At 31.9% G+C, this 15,324-nt stretch overlaps 1 protein-coding gene across 1 annotated transcript in view; it reads left to right on the forward strand.

The window, feature by feature from the left end:
• Positions 1–15,324, forward strand: part of LOC143044352 (putative ATP-dependent RNA helicase DDX46) — a 31,738-nt gene that overhangs the window by 1,661 nt on the left and 14,753 nt on the right. Inside the window, exons 2-14 of the mRNA XM_076216308.1 lie at positions 300–578; positions 1,386–1,485; positions 1,745–1,966; positions 2,784–2,846; positions 3,485–3,586; positions 4,624–4,698; positions 7,325–7,421; positions 8,506–8,626; positions 9,119–9,294; positions 10,944–11,144; positions 12,632–12,714; positions 13,773–13,937; positions 14,464–14,691. Of these exons, the coding sequence (XP_076072423.1) occupies positions 300–578; positions 1,386–1,485; positions 1,745–1,966; positions 2,784–2,846; positions 3,485–3,586; positions 4,624–4,698; positions 7,325–7,421; positions 8,506–8,626; positions 9,119–9,294; positions 10,944–11,144; positions 12,632–12,714; positions 13,773–13,937; positions 14,464–14,691 (1,912 nt within the window). The remainder of the gene's footprint in view (positions 1–299; positions 579–1,385; positions 1,486–1,744; positions 1,967–2,783; positions 2,847–3,484; positions 3,587–4,623; positions 4,699–7,324; positions 7,422–8,505; positions 8,627–9,118; positions 9,295–10,943; positions 11,145–12,631; positions 12,715–13,772; positions 13,938–14,463; positions 14,692–15,324) is intronic.

The following is a 15,324-nucleotide window of genomic DNA, read 5'->3' on the forward strand; positions in this document are numbered from 1 at the left end:
TTAAGCCTTAAAATAAGAAGATGGCTTGTTATTTTCTTATCAGATACAATGTACTGCATGATCATGATATTATTCAAATAAAATATGACTAACTGTTCAGATGAGTTTCCCAGTTTGTTTGCTATAAAATTGTTCAATTTGAATTTTAAATTAAACCATAAGCAAAATTAATGAGAAAACAATAAACAAAAAACAAAGATAACACAACAACCTCCCATGATTGTCATTTTAGTAATGTAATATTCAGCTTTTTAAGAAAAAAAATAAAAACCTTAATTGTATTTTCTTTTAATGTTTAGATCTTACAGAAGAAGATCAAAGTCAAGATCAAGGAGTACTTCAAGGGAGAGAAAGAAGAAACACAGAAGTAGATCAAGAAGTCCTAAAAGAAGATCAAGGTCAAGAGAGAGAGACAGAGAAAGGAGAAGGTCAAGATCAAAAGAAAGACGTAGATCTAAAGAAAGAAGAAGGTCAAGATCAAAAGAAAGACGAAGATCAAGGTCAAAAGATCGTAGAAGATCAAGATCTAGAGAGAGAGACCGCAGAAGATCAAGATCACGTGATAGAGATAAGAGGAAGTAAGGGGATTAATTTTAAATATGATTTGGAGGGATGATAAGGTTGTGTGTGTTTTATGCACAAATGCATACATTACAAGGCCTAATATATATGGAACATAAAATAAATATATAAGTAGACTCATTTTCCATATGGACTGATGTTTAAGTTATCAAAAGAAAAAATAAGGAAACAGAGTTGGAACTTAGTTAAGGGCAATAACTCTTTAGATTAAGAACATATGTTTGTATGGTCAGTTTCCACAGTTCTTTTTAAGCAATCTTGGGGAAAACAAATGAAAAATAATCTGTGTTACAGAGGGCTTAAGGTTATATTCATGAAATGTTTTACATTAATGTACCAGGGATTAAAAAGAGTTATGTCCTTTCCTTGTGTTTGCGTCCTTAAATTTACAAAAATTGAAAGAACATGCATGTTAAGGGAGACATCAAAAGATCAATGTAGGATAAAAAAACTTAAATCGAATAGTTTGGGGGTGGGGGTCAACATTGCTGCAAGTTTTGTTAATCTAAAATCGATTTTACATATATCCGTATAGGTAAATCAATTTTTCCCAAATTAAGTTAAGAAGAGGGGTAGGGGGGTCAGCGAAAAAACTATGTGAATTAAGTTTTTTATCCTTCATTGAACTTTTGATGTCCTCCCTTTCTTTGAAATTCTTTAAAATATTGTCAGAAATTTATAAACCTGTGTTTATTTTGTGTTGTTTCACTAACACTTCTTTTTCTACATATGAATGATAATTATTCAGTGATTTTCATGTATGTTAAAATTGTATCTTATGTCTGTGTTTATTTTTTTTCCAGAAGATCAAGATCCAGGTCACCAAATGGGAGAAAGAATGATGATGACCGTGTTATACACAAGGAAGGGGCTCTCAATGTTAAAGATGAACCTCTTGATAAGGTTTGCTATACTCTTGAATGTACATAATCATACCCATGTAATTACTAGTAGTTTTAAAAAGTCTGTCAAAGGAAGGTATAAAATATTTAACTGTCTTACCAATATTTACAATTCAAAATACATGAAATATGGTATTTTGATTAAATAGAATTATATTTCTGTATGTTATTCATGTTATTAATTATATTTCATATATATAGTTGTGAACCTTATTGCAGTTTATCAAGCAATGACATTTTTTAATCTGTTCTTATTTTAGGAAGAAGAGCAGAAAAGATTAGAATTGGAGATGGATAAAAGAAGAAAAAGAATAGAAGAATGGAGAGCTGAAAGGAAAAAGAAAGCTGAATTGTTACCTGTTAATTTTGCCCCTCCTTCTAAGAAATGGTCTCTAGAGGATGATGATGAGGAAGAAGAGGAGGAACCCTCTCAGACAGGAGGGGACGGGGACGAGGAAGATCCTCTTGATGCCTTCATGCAGGTATATTATTCTGCTGGGGTTACCCAATATTGTTACTGATATCATTTTGGTATGCAAACCCTGAAGTTTTCAAATTAATTCTCTTTTTTTAAATTGCAGTTTTCGATTCTATAAAATGAGCTAAAGCACATAGCAGTGCTAATTGGTACTAATTGAATCGAAACGGTTTGATCAGGGATGGTATTGACTATATACATGTAGTATGGGGTTTTTCTCATTGCTGAAAGCGGTATAGGGAACTGTACAACTAAAACTAATAAAATATCACTTGAGGGATAACCGGAAAAGATGAATTTTGATCAACTTTTTGTATTTATTTTATACTTTTCAAACATCTTATTCTCAGAAACGTTAAAAAAAAAAAAACCATGAAGTGATTTATCCTTATGGTATGTTTTACATGTACATGTATCAACTTTGTGTTTTTTTTCCCCTGTCAGTGCTCAAACATGGCTCTGCAAAAATGATCAACACTACAATATCTACAAAAAATATATTACTGATTGCTGTAAAGCTAAAAAATAACATCTAAGTTGCATATCTTAGGCAGATGAGCGACTGAGGCCCATATGAGCCTTTTGTTAATTTCACCATTAGATATCTTTATTATAGAAAGATGTTTATTGAAATTGAAATAGTTACTATTTGATATTATCAAACAGAAAAATATATTAATTAAAGTAAAGTTATAGACACTTTTTGTGTCAAATTAAGGTCCCCTTATTCCTAATTCTGAGGAGCGCCTAACTCCCCTTTAGTTTCAAAGACATTTTTTTGTAAAACAATTGCCATAATACAAGATACATTTCATTTTCAGACCATTGATAAAAAATCAGAGAAAAAAGATGTGAAGCCTGTCAAGACAGAAAATGCCACTAACGTAAGTGATTGTTAGCTCTCAATTATTGGAGCATTTACTTGGCCAGTTAGTGCATAGTGTTAAGTTGTTTCTGACATCATATTTCAGATAGAAGCGAGAGAGATATATAAAGTAACCATACATTGTTCATTGTACAAGTCTTAGAATAAGAAGAATGCTTGTTTTGTCTTCAATGAAAGTGAATGATCAGTTTTGTTTCAGTACACATGTTACCTTCATCAATTTTATGCAATGATGCAGGTCTAGACCCGTTATTGGTTGTGTTTTCAACTCTATTGATGCAACACATTATCAATTTAAAAAGACATCATTTATCATTATTTTCAAATATTATATTGATCATCCTATGATATAGATAACTAATTTAGGAAAATAATTCCAAGAATAAAACTGTATCATATATACACTCTGCAAAAATGCTTTATAGGTGTAAATGAAAGATAGAAAGTTATTGATTTTGGGGGTTGAGTGCATGTTATACATGTTTTTTAGTAGGTAGGATACGCTAATTGAATATTCCAAATATATTAGATTTTTGAAATATTGAAATACAAATGTTTTCCCTAAATGAATGTGCTGTAATGGGAGCATTGATTGGCTCTTTACTTGTTTAATATGTTGAATTTTTTATTTTATAGGGTGAAACAAAGAAGTTTACAGTAATAACTGCAACCAAAAAGAAAGTTGATAATTCGATAGTGAAAGGAGAACTCATGGAGAATAATTTTGATGCTATGGAGGTAATATCTATTCTTAGGTTACCAAAAACCACATTGTAAAAAGACTTGTTATAGGTAATAAAAGACTCCACAGTTTTATCACAGCAACACATCTTTAATATCATTTGGTCCATAACAGTATAGTTAAAGTTAGCTTAAGAAAATTCTAGATATATAAAGTTATCGATTTAACTAGAAAAAATAGGCTGTAAAAAATGCAGTGCACATGGTTTTTATGCCCCACCTATAACAGTAGAGGAGCATTATGTTTTTTGATTTGTACGTCTGTCTGTTTGTTTGTCCATCTGTCTGTCCTGCTTCAGGTTAAAGTTTTGGTCATGGTAGTTTTTGATGAAGTTGAAGTCCAATCAACTTGAAACTTAGTACACATGTTTACTATGATATGATATGGGTTTTATCCCAATTTAATGGTCCATTGAACATAGAAGAATTCTTGTTTCTTGAATTAAGCACTCTGCTGCTTGTTATGACAAGCAAATTTGACAATGGACAAACAAAAACAAATTATGCCATAAAAGATAATAAGAAAGTCAATGTTATTGAGTTCAAAATAATTTAAGAATATGAATAACAACACAAAAAGAACTGCACAGAAATATCTAGAAGTCAACACTATTTTTTTGTGCAATTTTATTATGAGAATGAGATATAAAAATACAAATGTGATCATGTAGTCATTGATCAGAAATAAGTTAATGAACTTTCAAATGTATTTTTTGTATGCCCCACCTACGATAGTAGAGAGGCATTATGTTGTCTCATCTGTCCATTCGTCCGTCCATTCATTTGTCTGTCTGTCCCACTTCAGGTTAAAGTTTTGGTCATGGTAGTTTTTGATGAAGTTGAAGTCCAATCATCTTGAAACTTAGTACACATGTTTACTATGATATGATCTTTCTAATTGTAATGCCAAATTAGAGTTTTTACCTCAATTTCATTGTCCACTTGCATAGAAAATGATAGTGCAAGTAGGGCATCCATGTAATATGGACACATTCTTGTTGTAAAATTGAAATACATTGTTATCTTTCTTTCAGTATTCATCAGAAGAGGAGGAAGATGATTTAGATACCACAATGTTGAGGATTGCCAAAGAGAAAAACAAGAAAAAGGTAAACGTTATAACATGTATAATGTAAATATCCTTTGCAGCTGGAACTACTTACACACGTTATAACATGTATAATGTAAATATCCTTTGCAGCTGGAACTACTTACACACGTTATAACATGTATAATGTAAATATCCTTTGCAGCTGGAACTACTTACACACGTTATAACATGTATAATGTAAATATCCTTTGCAGCTGGAACTACTTACACACGTTATAACATGTATAATGTAAATATCCTTTGCAGCTGGAACTACTTACACACGTTATAACATGTATAATGTAAATATCCTTTGCAGCTGGAACTACTTACACACGTTATAACATGTATAATGTAAATATCCTTTGCAGCTGGAACTACTTACACACGTTATAACATGTATAATGTAAATATCCTTTGCAGCTGGAACTACTTACACACGTTATAACATGTATAATGTAAATATCCTTTGCAGCTGGAACTACTTACACTTCTGTGGGACCAAAATTAATGTCCTGTCTATAATAGTAGAGGAACATAGAGTGTTTTGGTCTGTGAGTCATTCTTTTCCTTCATTCCATTGTTTAGTCTACAGGGCTCACACTACTTGAGAATCATAGGGAGAAGTGACTTCTCTTTCTGAAACAGATAGGGAGAAGTTGTGAGATTTGAAAGAAAAGTGCTACTTTGTGGACTGCGCTTGGATTTTTCTATAGTTTAAAAAAAAGGGTCATATGTAAATAATGTTCTTGTTATATTGTTCAATTCATATCTGAGTATACAATTAAAGTAACAGTTCAAATTTAAAGTTGTTCTTGTGAGAAGCTACCAACTAAATATCTATCACTTAAAAGATTATTTTTTTTATGTCAAAAAGCTAAAGTAAAGAGATTATAATATATCAATTATAATTTAATTTAAAAAATATCTTGTGTATGAAATTCAGTGTTTCTCATTAAAAGATATATACAAAGTTAAGCTGGGCTATAATAAATTGAGTTAGTATAATAGTCTCAGAGTTAAGCAACTTTAATCAATATTTTGAAACAATCCATATAAATTATATGGAATTATATACGCTAATCAATTAGATGTCACCAAAAGTCTGTTAATGTGTGTGAAATGCAAAATTTTCCCTTATGAGATCAATATTCTTCTGTCAGCTGTTCCATCCATGCGTCCTTAGTTATTATTGTAAAAATACGGATTTCATTCATAGCTGGTCCAGTTCCAGTCCGTAGTTAGAAACAGTCAATGGTGGACTAATGCAAGAAAAATTAACAAAAATAAACGATGTTTGACAAGCTATTTGGAAAAGAACATGACGTTTTTAATGCAATAAATGGAATAAACATTTACTGGAGACAACTTTGATCATGTTTAAATGAAGTAACAAACTTATTTTCCCGCTGAAAGTTAGGTTGATGTAAGTTTTCGAGTAACAAGCACGGGAAGTGCATGAAGTTATAAAAAGTTGCCTTTTTTATTAAATAACCTGCTACACACTGTAAATACAATGCTTCAACATCATTCATCGTTAATTTCTGAATTTCTTTAATTATCAATAAAAAATTGATGTTTCATTAACTTGGTAAAAATTTTAAATGTCTGATGACGAGAGCGACTGCAAGAGAGTATCGTAAACAGCAGGGTGACTTGTTTTCCCTTTTGGGGTTTGGGGAAAGCGAAGTGACGGTCAGGAAAGCGACTTCCTCACCCTAGTCGACTGGTAGCGTGAGCCCTGGTCTGTTCATCTATATTGAATCTGGATCAGGTAGTTCACCCAGAAGTTGAGCATGTTCAGATCACATCAACTTGAAACTAAGTACACATGTTCATTTATGATTATAATATGATTTTTAAAATTATAGGCCACATTATAGTTCTGTTTCCTTATTTTTTAATTCACTGATCAAATAAACCCTTACATTCTGCTGTTAAACTTTTTGGTCAAGATAGTTTACCATGAAGTTGTGGTCACGTCACTTTGGAACTTAGTTCATTTTGATGTGAACTAAGAAAGTGTTGTGCCACTAAATATAGTCATATCTTGCTCTGAGCGTCACTGATGAGTCTTATTTAGATGAAACACGGGTCTGGCTTATCAAATTATTAGCCTGGATACTGTTGTGTCCCTAAATATAGTCAGTTTACCTTGAAAATGGGAGATAGCTGTGTAAAAAAAATTACAGGAAAGTATGTATTCTCAATTTTATGATTAATTAGTAAATGCCTAAAGTCAAGTGATTTTTTTTTTTTTTTTTTTTGCATGGAGTCATCAGGTCATGAAAACTTCAAGATAGTAATATTATGACTGTAATATTTTTTATGTCTATGACGAAATAACATAAAAAATGTGGTACACACTGAATAACGCATGTAGTGGGTTATTTAACAGTGTGCACCACATTTTTTATGTTATTTTGACATAGACAGAAAAAATATTACAGTTATTTCTTATAATTTAATTCTAAGTTCCATTTTAAACCTGCGTAAATCATGAAAAAACATTGATAACATCATGGTCACGTGGCAAAATTGTGTCTATGATATATATATATGATAAAATAAAACAATGTCAGCCAATCAGAAGACGCGTTACATCCAAAATTGAGTTTATATTATGATTACTTGGTTTTCTTCAGGAAATGATAACAGTAGACCACGACAGGATATATTACGCACCATTCAGGAAGAACTTTTATGTTGAAGTACCAGAGATTGCCAGAATGACTCCAGAAGGTAATCGTATCTTTATAAATTGTACTAGAAAAACAAACAAATATCATAATGTGACTAAGCACATTTTTTGTTTGATCTACACATTGAAAAAGTTTTGAAAGTTCTGTTACTATTTATCATTTCTTTTTAAATAATACTCCAAATTGACAACAACACTTCAAATGGTCTGCAATTTTATTTGCTATGGTCTACATGTTTCGACTGCAAGGCAGGCTTCATCAGGACTCATGCCGACGCACCAGGAAGTAGTAACCTCCAACAATGGCCAGGTTGGAAGAGAAGCCTTGCGAAGTGGTAGAAACCATGGGAAGTTTGTCCAATTAGATACCAAGCCTTTAGAACAATTTCATGTATCATATAATAGCAAAACAAACTCAAGTTACATTGTATACAAACTTTAATTTTCTATATTTATCTTATCTATCTATAACTCTGTATTGCTACTTTCACTTTTCATTGTTTCTCTCACCATGACGACGTCAAATTTAATGCACCACTTTGAGTACTTCAGGGATGAATTTCTGTATAAAAATTGTCCTGATGAAGCCTGCCTTGCAGGCGAAACATGTAGACCATAGCAAATAAAATTGCAGACCATTTGAAGTGTTGTTGTCAGTTTGGAGTATTATTTTAATGTTGCATTCATTTGCATAATTTGAACAACCCTGCATACCAAGGTATCCACTTCAGGGAATCTATCGAAATGATTCACACAGGCGTTGGTTCACCTCATGGAGTTTAATTTCTTTTTAAAATATACCATTCCTGATTGCAATTTTGCACAAGTAGTGAAGAAAAGTCCTTTGGTTTTATCACACATGAAAATACACTAAGAATAACATAGATTAGCTGTCCATGTTGTATATATTGGTTATATGAAAGTAGTTTGAGAACATGGTCCATGTAAAAAAAACCTGACAACGAAAATCAATTCTTGGGGCACTTATAACCAATCACAATAAGGGATTCCTCATTATGCAAATTATATAAAACGCTAAGAAAATTAATAGCAAACTGGATAATATTTGAGCCAGCAAACTTTCTATATATCATAAAACAATGTACCTGTTTCTTATGTTTACAGAGGTAGATGCTTACAGACTAGATTTAGAAGGGATTAAAGTACAGGGTAAAGGCTGTCCTAAACCAATAAAGAACTGGGCACAGTGTGGATGTAGTAGTAAAGTCATGAGTGTTCTCAAACTGTAAGTTACAATGTAATTTTAGTTGTGATTTTAGAATGTTGACCAATTTATTTCATGATGAAAATATAAATTGTTTATGTAGTATGATTGTCAAAAAGCTATCCTCCACCAATTGAAAAAGATGAAACTTGAACCAGCAGCCCAATTACAAAAATGATACTAAGAAACCAAAAGAACACCATACAGTTTACAAGAAATAGACAGGTGTCTTTACAATTTGTCAAACCTTAAATTAGGCTAAGTGTAAAAATTATGCGAATAAATTAAACAGAAATAGTCAAAAGATCAGCCATCATCACCTAATTTTTCAAGTAACAAGAAAACCCTATTTTTTTTTGTTATTTTCATGCTGCAATTCCGAAATCTTAATAATTAAGCGTATATTTGTGTGTTTTGAACATCAATCATAATGATAAATGCTCAATTTTACACATTTCTGTTTTATCTTTGCCCTTCCAGACCCTCATATATAAGCATCTGATATATTTACAGACATAACTATGAGAAGCCTACTCCTATCCAGGCCCAGGCTATACCCACCATAATGTCAGGTAAAGATCTGATAGGCATAGCAAAGACAGGAAGTGGAAAGACTCTTGCCTTTCTTATACCAATGTTTAGACACATCATGGATCAGCCACCGTTAGATGAAGAGGACGGACCAATCGGTAAGTTTTACTCTTAAAAAGTAGTAAATTACTTCATTGATAAGAATAAGAGGTATTAGTGAAGCAGCAAGTAATCCAATGATAAAAATAACAAAGAGAAATCTACTTAATATCTACAATATTAAAAGTTCTCTACAATAAACAGGTGTCAACACAATAAACAGGTGTCAACACAATACTGTAAACCATCTTATTTTTGTGAATTCTTTATTTCACCTTTAGCCCTTTCTAGCCCATTTTATGATTCTTCCAAGTTGGACTTATCACAAAGATTTATATTCACGTTATTTTTCTACTAGCAAAATCATGTAAATAAATTGCTTGCAAAAATTAGTTGGCTTACAGTATATCAAGCTCTTACTTCCCAAGGTAAAACAAATTTTCATTATGATTCACTTTTAAATCTTAAAAACAGGTAGTGAATATTTATTTGTAGATCAGAAATTGGATTACGCACCTATACCTTTTCTAAAATAAAATAATTATTTTTAAGTTCTGAGCAGCAATCTATCAGGCAAAAAACCAAGGACTTGTATATATCTTTAAAATATGGTAATGGGCTTATGAATTTTCTTGTTCTGCTAATGTTTTCTCAAGTTTTCTTTAAAGATGCAAAATAGATAAATTGTATTGATAAAATTGAGAATGGAAATGGGGAGCGTGTCAAAGAGACAACATCCCAACAATGCAGCGAAAGGCCACCAATGGGTCTTCAACACAGCGATAAAATACCTCACCTGGAGGAAGCTATAAATAATTTTATGATACATGTATTGAGGTACTAAAATTGTTGATCCTTTCACTAGCTATTATTACGATTCCCACTTCAGAGCTAGCTAGGTACTAAAATTCTTTTTCCTTTACTAGCTATTATCATGACACCCACTAGAGAGCTAGCTAGGTACTAAATTCTTTTTCCTTTAATAGCTATTATCATGACACCCACTAGAGAGCTAGCTAGGTACTAAATTCTTTTTTCTTTACTAGCTATTATCATGACACCCACTAGAGAGCTAGCTAGGTACTAAATTCTTTTTCCTTTAATAGCTATTATCATGACACCCACTAGAGAGCTAGCTAGGTACTAAATTCTTTTTCCTTTACTAGCTATTATCATGACACCCACTAGAGAGCTAGCTAGGTACTAAATTCTTTTTCCTTTAATAGCTATTATCATGACACCCACTAGAGAGCTAGCTAGGTACTAAAATTCTTTTTCCTTTACTAGCTATTATCATGACACCCACTAGAGAGCTAGCTAGGTACTAAATTCTTTTTCCTTTACTAGCTATTATCATGACACCCACTAGAGAGCTAGCTAGGTACTAAATTCTTTTTCCTTTAATAGCTATTATCATGACACCCACTAGAGAGCTAGCTAGGTACTAAATTCTTTTTTCTTTACTAGCTATTATCATGACAACCACTAGAGAGCTAGCTAGGTACTAAATTCTTTTTCCTTTAATAGCTATTATCATGACACCCACTAGAGAGCTAGCTAGGTACTAAAATTCTTTTTCCTTTACTAGCTATTATCATGACACCCACTAGAGAGCTAGCTAGGTACTAAATTCTTTTTCCTTTAATAGCTATTATCATGACACCCACTAGAGAGCTAGCTAGGTACTAAATTCTTTTTCCTTTAATAGCTATTATCATGACACCCACTAGAGAGCTAGCTATGCAGATCCATACAGAGTGTAAAAAGTTTGCCAAAGTATTTGGTATAAAGTCTGTCTGTGTGTATGGTGGGACTGGAATCTCTGAACAGATTGCTGAATTAAAAAGAGGATGTGAAATCATAGTGTGTACACCTGGCAGAATGATTGACATGTTGTCAGCCAATAATGGTATGTTATTAGATTTGGTGGGCGTGTCTTAATTATAAGTTGAATTGCATACTTTTGGTAAACAAAATGAGAGATAACTTTACTTCTAATCACAATTCAACCATTTGAAATCCAAACTTGTATTTACTAGATGCGTTTCTGTTTTCAAAAAACATTTTTCATATACACACACATTTTATGAAGTAATAGGGACTTTCAAATTTTAAAGGTATTTATAAAAGTTTTTCCAAATATTGTGTGCTATAACTTTAATATAAAAGAACTGTAATGTAATCTGTTACCCCAACATATTTTACCACAATTGTTTACTGTTGAACAAAATGTCTTAATTGGTCTGAAAGTTTTGGACTAACTTACTATTAACATGATAAATATCCCCCACAAAAAATATACAGATCTCCACTGATAGGGTCTAAAGTATTTTAATTTATTGAGATGACAGAGCTTCCATTTCTGCTTTGTTTACCTTAATATGACATAATTAAAAACTTTGACTTTAAACATTTCAAAAAAATTACACTCAGTTTGAAATGTGTAATCTCATTGGTTTTTTTTGTATGGTAGAAACTTCCATATTGCATGTATTGGGTAGATTTAGGTAGAATTTACATGTTCTTCAAACTCCTGATTAAATACATGTCTTTTAATAACTTTAATCAATAATATGTCATAATATGACATCAATTTCAATTTTATCCATAAATCATGAAAACAAAAGTTTCATTTTCATTGGCTTTGATGACCTGAAATAAATGTGGCATATATATTGATAAAAAAGTTACTTCATTTAAATCTTTGCTGAAGGCTTTGGACATTTGTGATATACCACCACTTCTCGTTTGAAACATCATCAGATGGGCTGGGTGGGGATTATAACTTCCACACATACGGTGTAATGTATTTACTTCTATTTGCTCAGGACATATAGTAACTTCACAGTTTATTTCAGCCAGTCTAATGAATACAGATCATCCAAGAAGATTTAAATGGTATCTAATTCATCAGGATGTTTTAAGACATGTTATTATCATGTTTAGATTTAAAATGGTGTTTGATATATGATATTGGTAATTCTGCAGTATCATATGTGAAGTTTATATGCATTAGTTGATATCTGTACCTATAGTGACACAGTAAAAAAAAAAGGAGAAAAAAAATGTTCAGCATACTATTGTTCAATGTTTTATTTTATACATGCAAGTATCTTTTAAATTGATATTTGCCAAACTGTAATTTTGGTTAATATGACATGGAAAATTGTTAAAAGGAACTTTTAACTTATAATTTGTATGAAAATTTGTATAAAATACATTTTTATAACGTTTTTAAAGCTTGCATTTTCTACTGGTAAGTACTGCACACGTTTTCTGTCTAAAAAAAATGAAATTTACAAACAAGATATTTATGGGAAAGGAAAAAAAGTTAAATGAAATAAAAAGTTGATTTATTATACTAACAGCCTTTATATTGAACCACTATATTTTCAGGCCGTGTTACAAACCTGAGGAGATGTACTTACATTGTGTTAGATGAGGCAGATAGAATGTTTGACATGGGATTTGAACCTCAAGTAAGTAAAGATAGAATGTTTGACATGGGTTTTGAACCTCAAGTAAGTAAAGATAGAATGTTTGACATGGGATTTGAACCTCAAGTAAGTAAAGATAGAATGTTTGACATGGGTTTTGAACCTCAAGTAAGTAAAGATAGAATGTTTGACATGGGATTTGAACCTCAAGTAAGTAAAGATAGAATGTTTGACATGGGTTTTGAACCTCAAGTAAGTAAAGATAGAATGTTTGACATGGGTTTTGAACCTCAAGTAAGTAAAGATAGAATGTTTGACATGGGATTTGAACCTCAAGTAAGTAAAGATAGAATGTTTGACATGGGATTTGAACCTCAAGTAAGTAAAGATAGTAAAGATAGAATGTTTGACATGGGTTTTGAACCTCAAGTAAGTAAAGATAGAATGTTTGACATGGGATTTGAACCTCAAGTAAGTAAAGATAGAATGTTTGACATGGGATTTGAACCTCAAGTAAGTAAAGATAGAATGTTTGACATGGGTTTTGAACCTCAAGTAAGTAAAGATAGAATGTTTGACATGGGTTTTGAACCTCAAGTAAGTAAAGATAGAATGTTTGACATGGGTTTTGAACCTCAAGTAAGTAAAGATAGAATGTTTGACATGGGTTTTGAACCTCAAGTAAGTATATATAGGTATTACAGGTTTAATGGAAGAAGACTCAAGCTTAAAATAATTCATTTAGATATCTTCTCCATAAAATTTAGATATAATGTCCTTACAACTGATTGTATCAATGGTAAAAATGTTATGAAAATTTTGGTACATTCTTTTGTATGCCCCTTATGTAGCGGAGGGGGCATTTAGTTATACCCTTGTGCCTCTTTACATCCATATGTCCCAAAGTTGGTTTCCTTTCTTTAACTTTAGTTTTCTTCAACCAAATGTTATGACACTTAGTTTCATTTGATTCTATACAAATTATTGTTCAGAAGTATTGCAACCATTAAATTTCAATAGTATCTTAACCCTTACCTATCACCCAAATAGTTTCACTAATATGGATGAGTTCTAAAATATACTAAATCTATTTTCCCCAGGTTACCAGGATAGTTGAGTGTGTTCGACCAGACAGACAGACTGTGATGTTCTCGGCTACTTTCCCCAGACAGATGGAGGCCTTGGCTAGAAAGATCCTACAGAAGCCTATAGAAGTACAAGTTGGAGGGAGGAGTGTTGTATGTAAAGATGTCGAACAACATGTGGTAAGTACAGAAGCCTATAAAAGTACAAGTAGGTGGGAGGAGTGTTGTATGTAAAAATGTCGAACAGCATGTGGTAAGTTACAGTGAAATGGACCGAAGAAATTGACAAGCATATTATTTCAGATTTGTTACTATTGTTATATTAGAGTTTTCTAAACAATTTTTTAAAGAACATATTCCAATATATTTGATTGTTTTCATAGTAAAAGGAACACAATAATGATTCAACAAAAAAAAGTTGTCCCATCCCATAAAGCCTTTGAAAATTAAAACATATCTGTTTTCATTCAAAACCATGGTATACCATATATATACTGTAATAATAGATAAAACACCTAACACTAAACATATGGGAGATTTATTGACTTTGAAGGTATGTGTAAGTGAGACTTATATTAGGCATGTTAGGTGTACAGTTTTTGGCATCAGTTTTTGATGTCAAAAATTATTAAGTTCAGTGATAAGGTTACAGGTAAATCATATCTCTGTGTCGACAATTAATGTATAAAAACTTTATCTTTTTCAGATCATAATTGATGAAGACCGAAAATTCTTAAAACTACTGGAGATTTTAGGTGTCTACCAAGAAAGAGGGAGTGTTTTGATATTTGTAGATAAGCAAGAACATGCTGACGACCTGATGAAAGATCTGTTGAAACATTCTTATCCCTGTATGTCCTTACATGGAGGGATAGATCAGTATGATAGAGATAGTATTATACAGGACTTTAAAACAGGAAATGTCAAACTTCTGGTAAGATCATTTAAGAATTGCAGCAGAAATCAGATTTCTAAAAGCAACTTTAACCCCATTTTAAGGACATTGATTTTTTTTATACGACCGCAAAATTTGAAAAAATTTTCGTCGTATATTGCTATCACGTTGGCGTCGTCGTCGTCGTCGTATGCGTCGGCGTCGTCGTCGTCCGAATACTTTTAGTTTTCGCACTCTAACTTTAGTAAAAGTGAATAGAAATCAATGAAATTTTAACACAAGGTTTATGACCACAAAAGGAAGGTTGGGATTGATTTTGGGAGTTTTAGTCCCAACATTTTAGGAATTAGGGGCCAAAAAGGGCCCAAATAAGCATTTTCTTGGTTTTCGCACTATAACTTTAGTTTAAGTAAATAGAAATCTATGAAATTTTGACATAAGGTTTATGACCACAAAAGAAAGGTTGGGATTGATTTTGGGAGTTTTGGTTCCAACAGTTTAGGAATTAGGGGCCAAAAAAGGGCCCAAATAAGCATTATTCTTGGTTTTCGCACAATAACTTTAGTTTAAGTAAATAGAAATCAATGAAATTTAAACACAATGTTTATGACCACAAAAGGAAGGTTGGTATTGATTTTGGGAGTTTAGGTCCCAACAGTTTAGGAATTAGGG

Source organism: Mytilus galloprovincialis, chromosome 9, assembly GCF_965363235.1.
Source record: "Mytilus galloprovincialis chromosome 9, xbMytGall1.hap1.1, whole genome shotgun sequence".
NCBI classification, from domain to species: domain Eukaryota; kingdom Metazoa; phylum Mollusca; class Bivalvia; order Mytilida; family Mytilidae; genus Mytilus; species Mytilus galloprovincialis.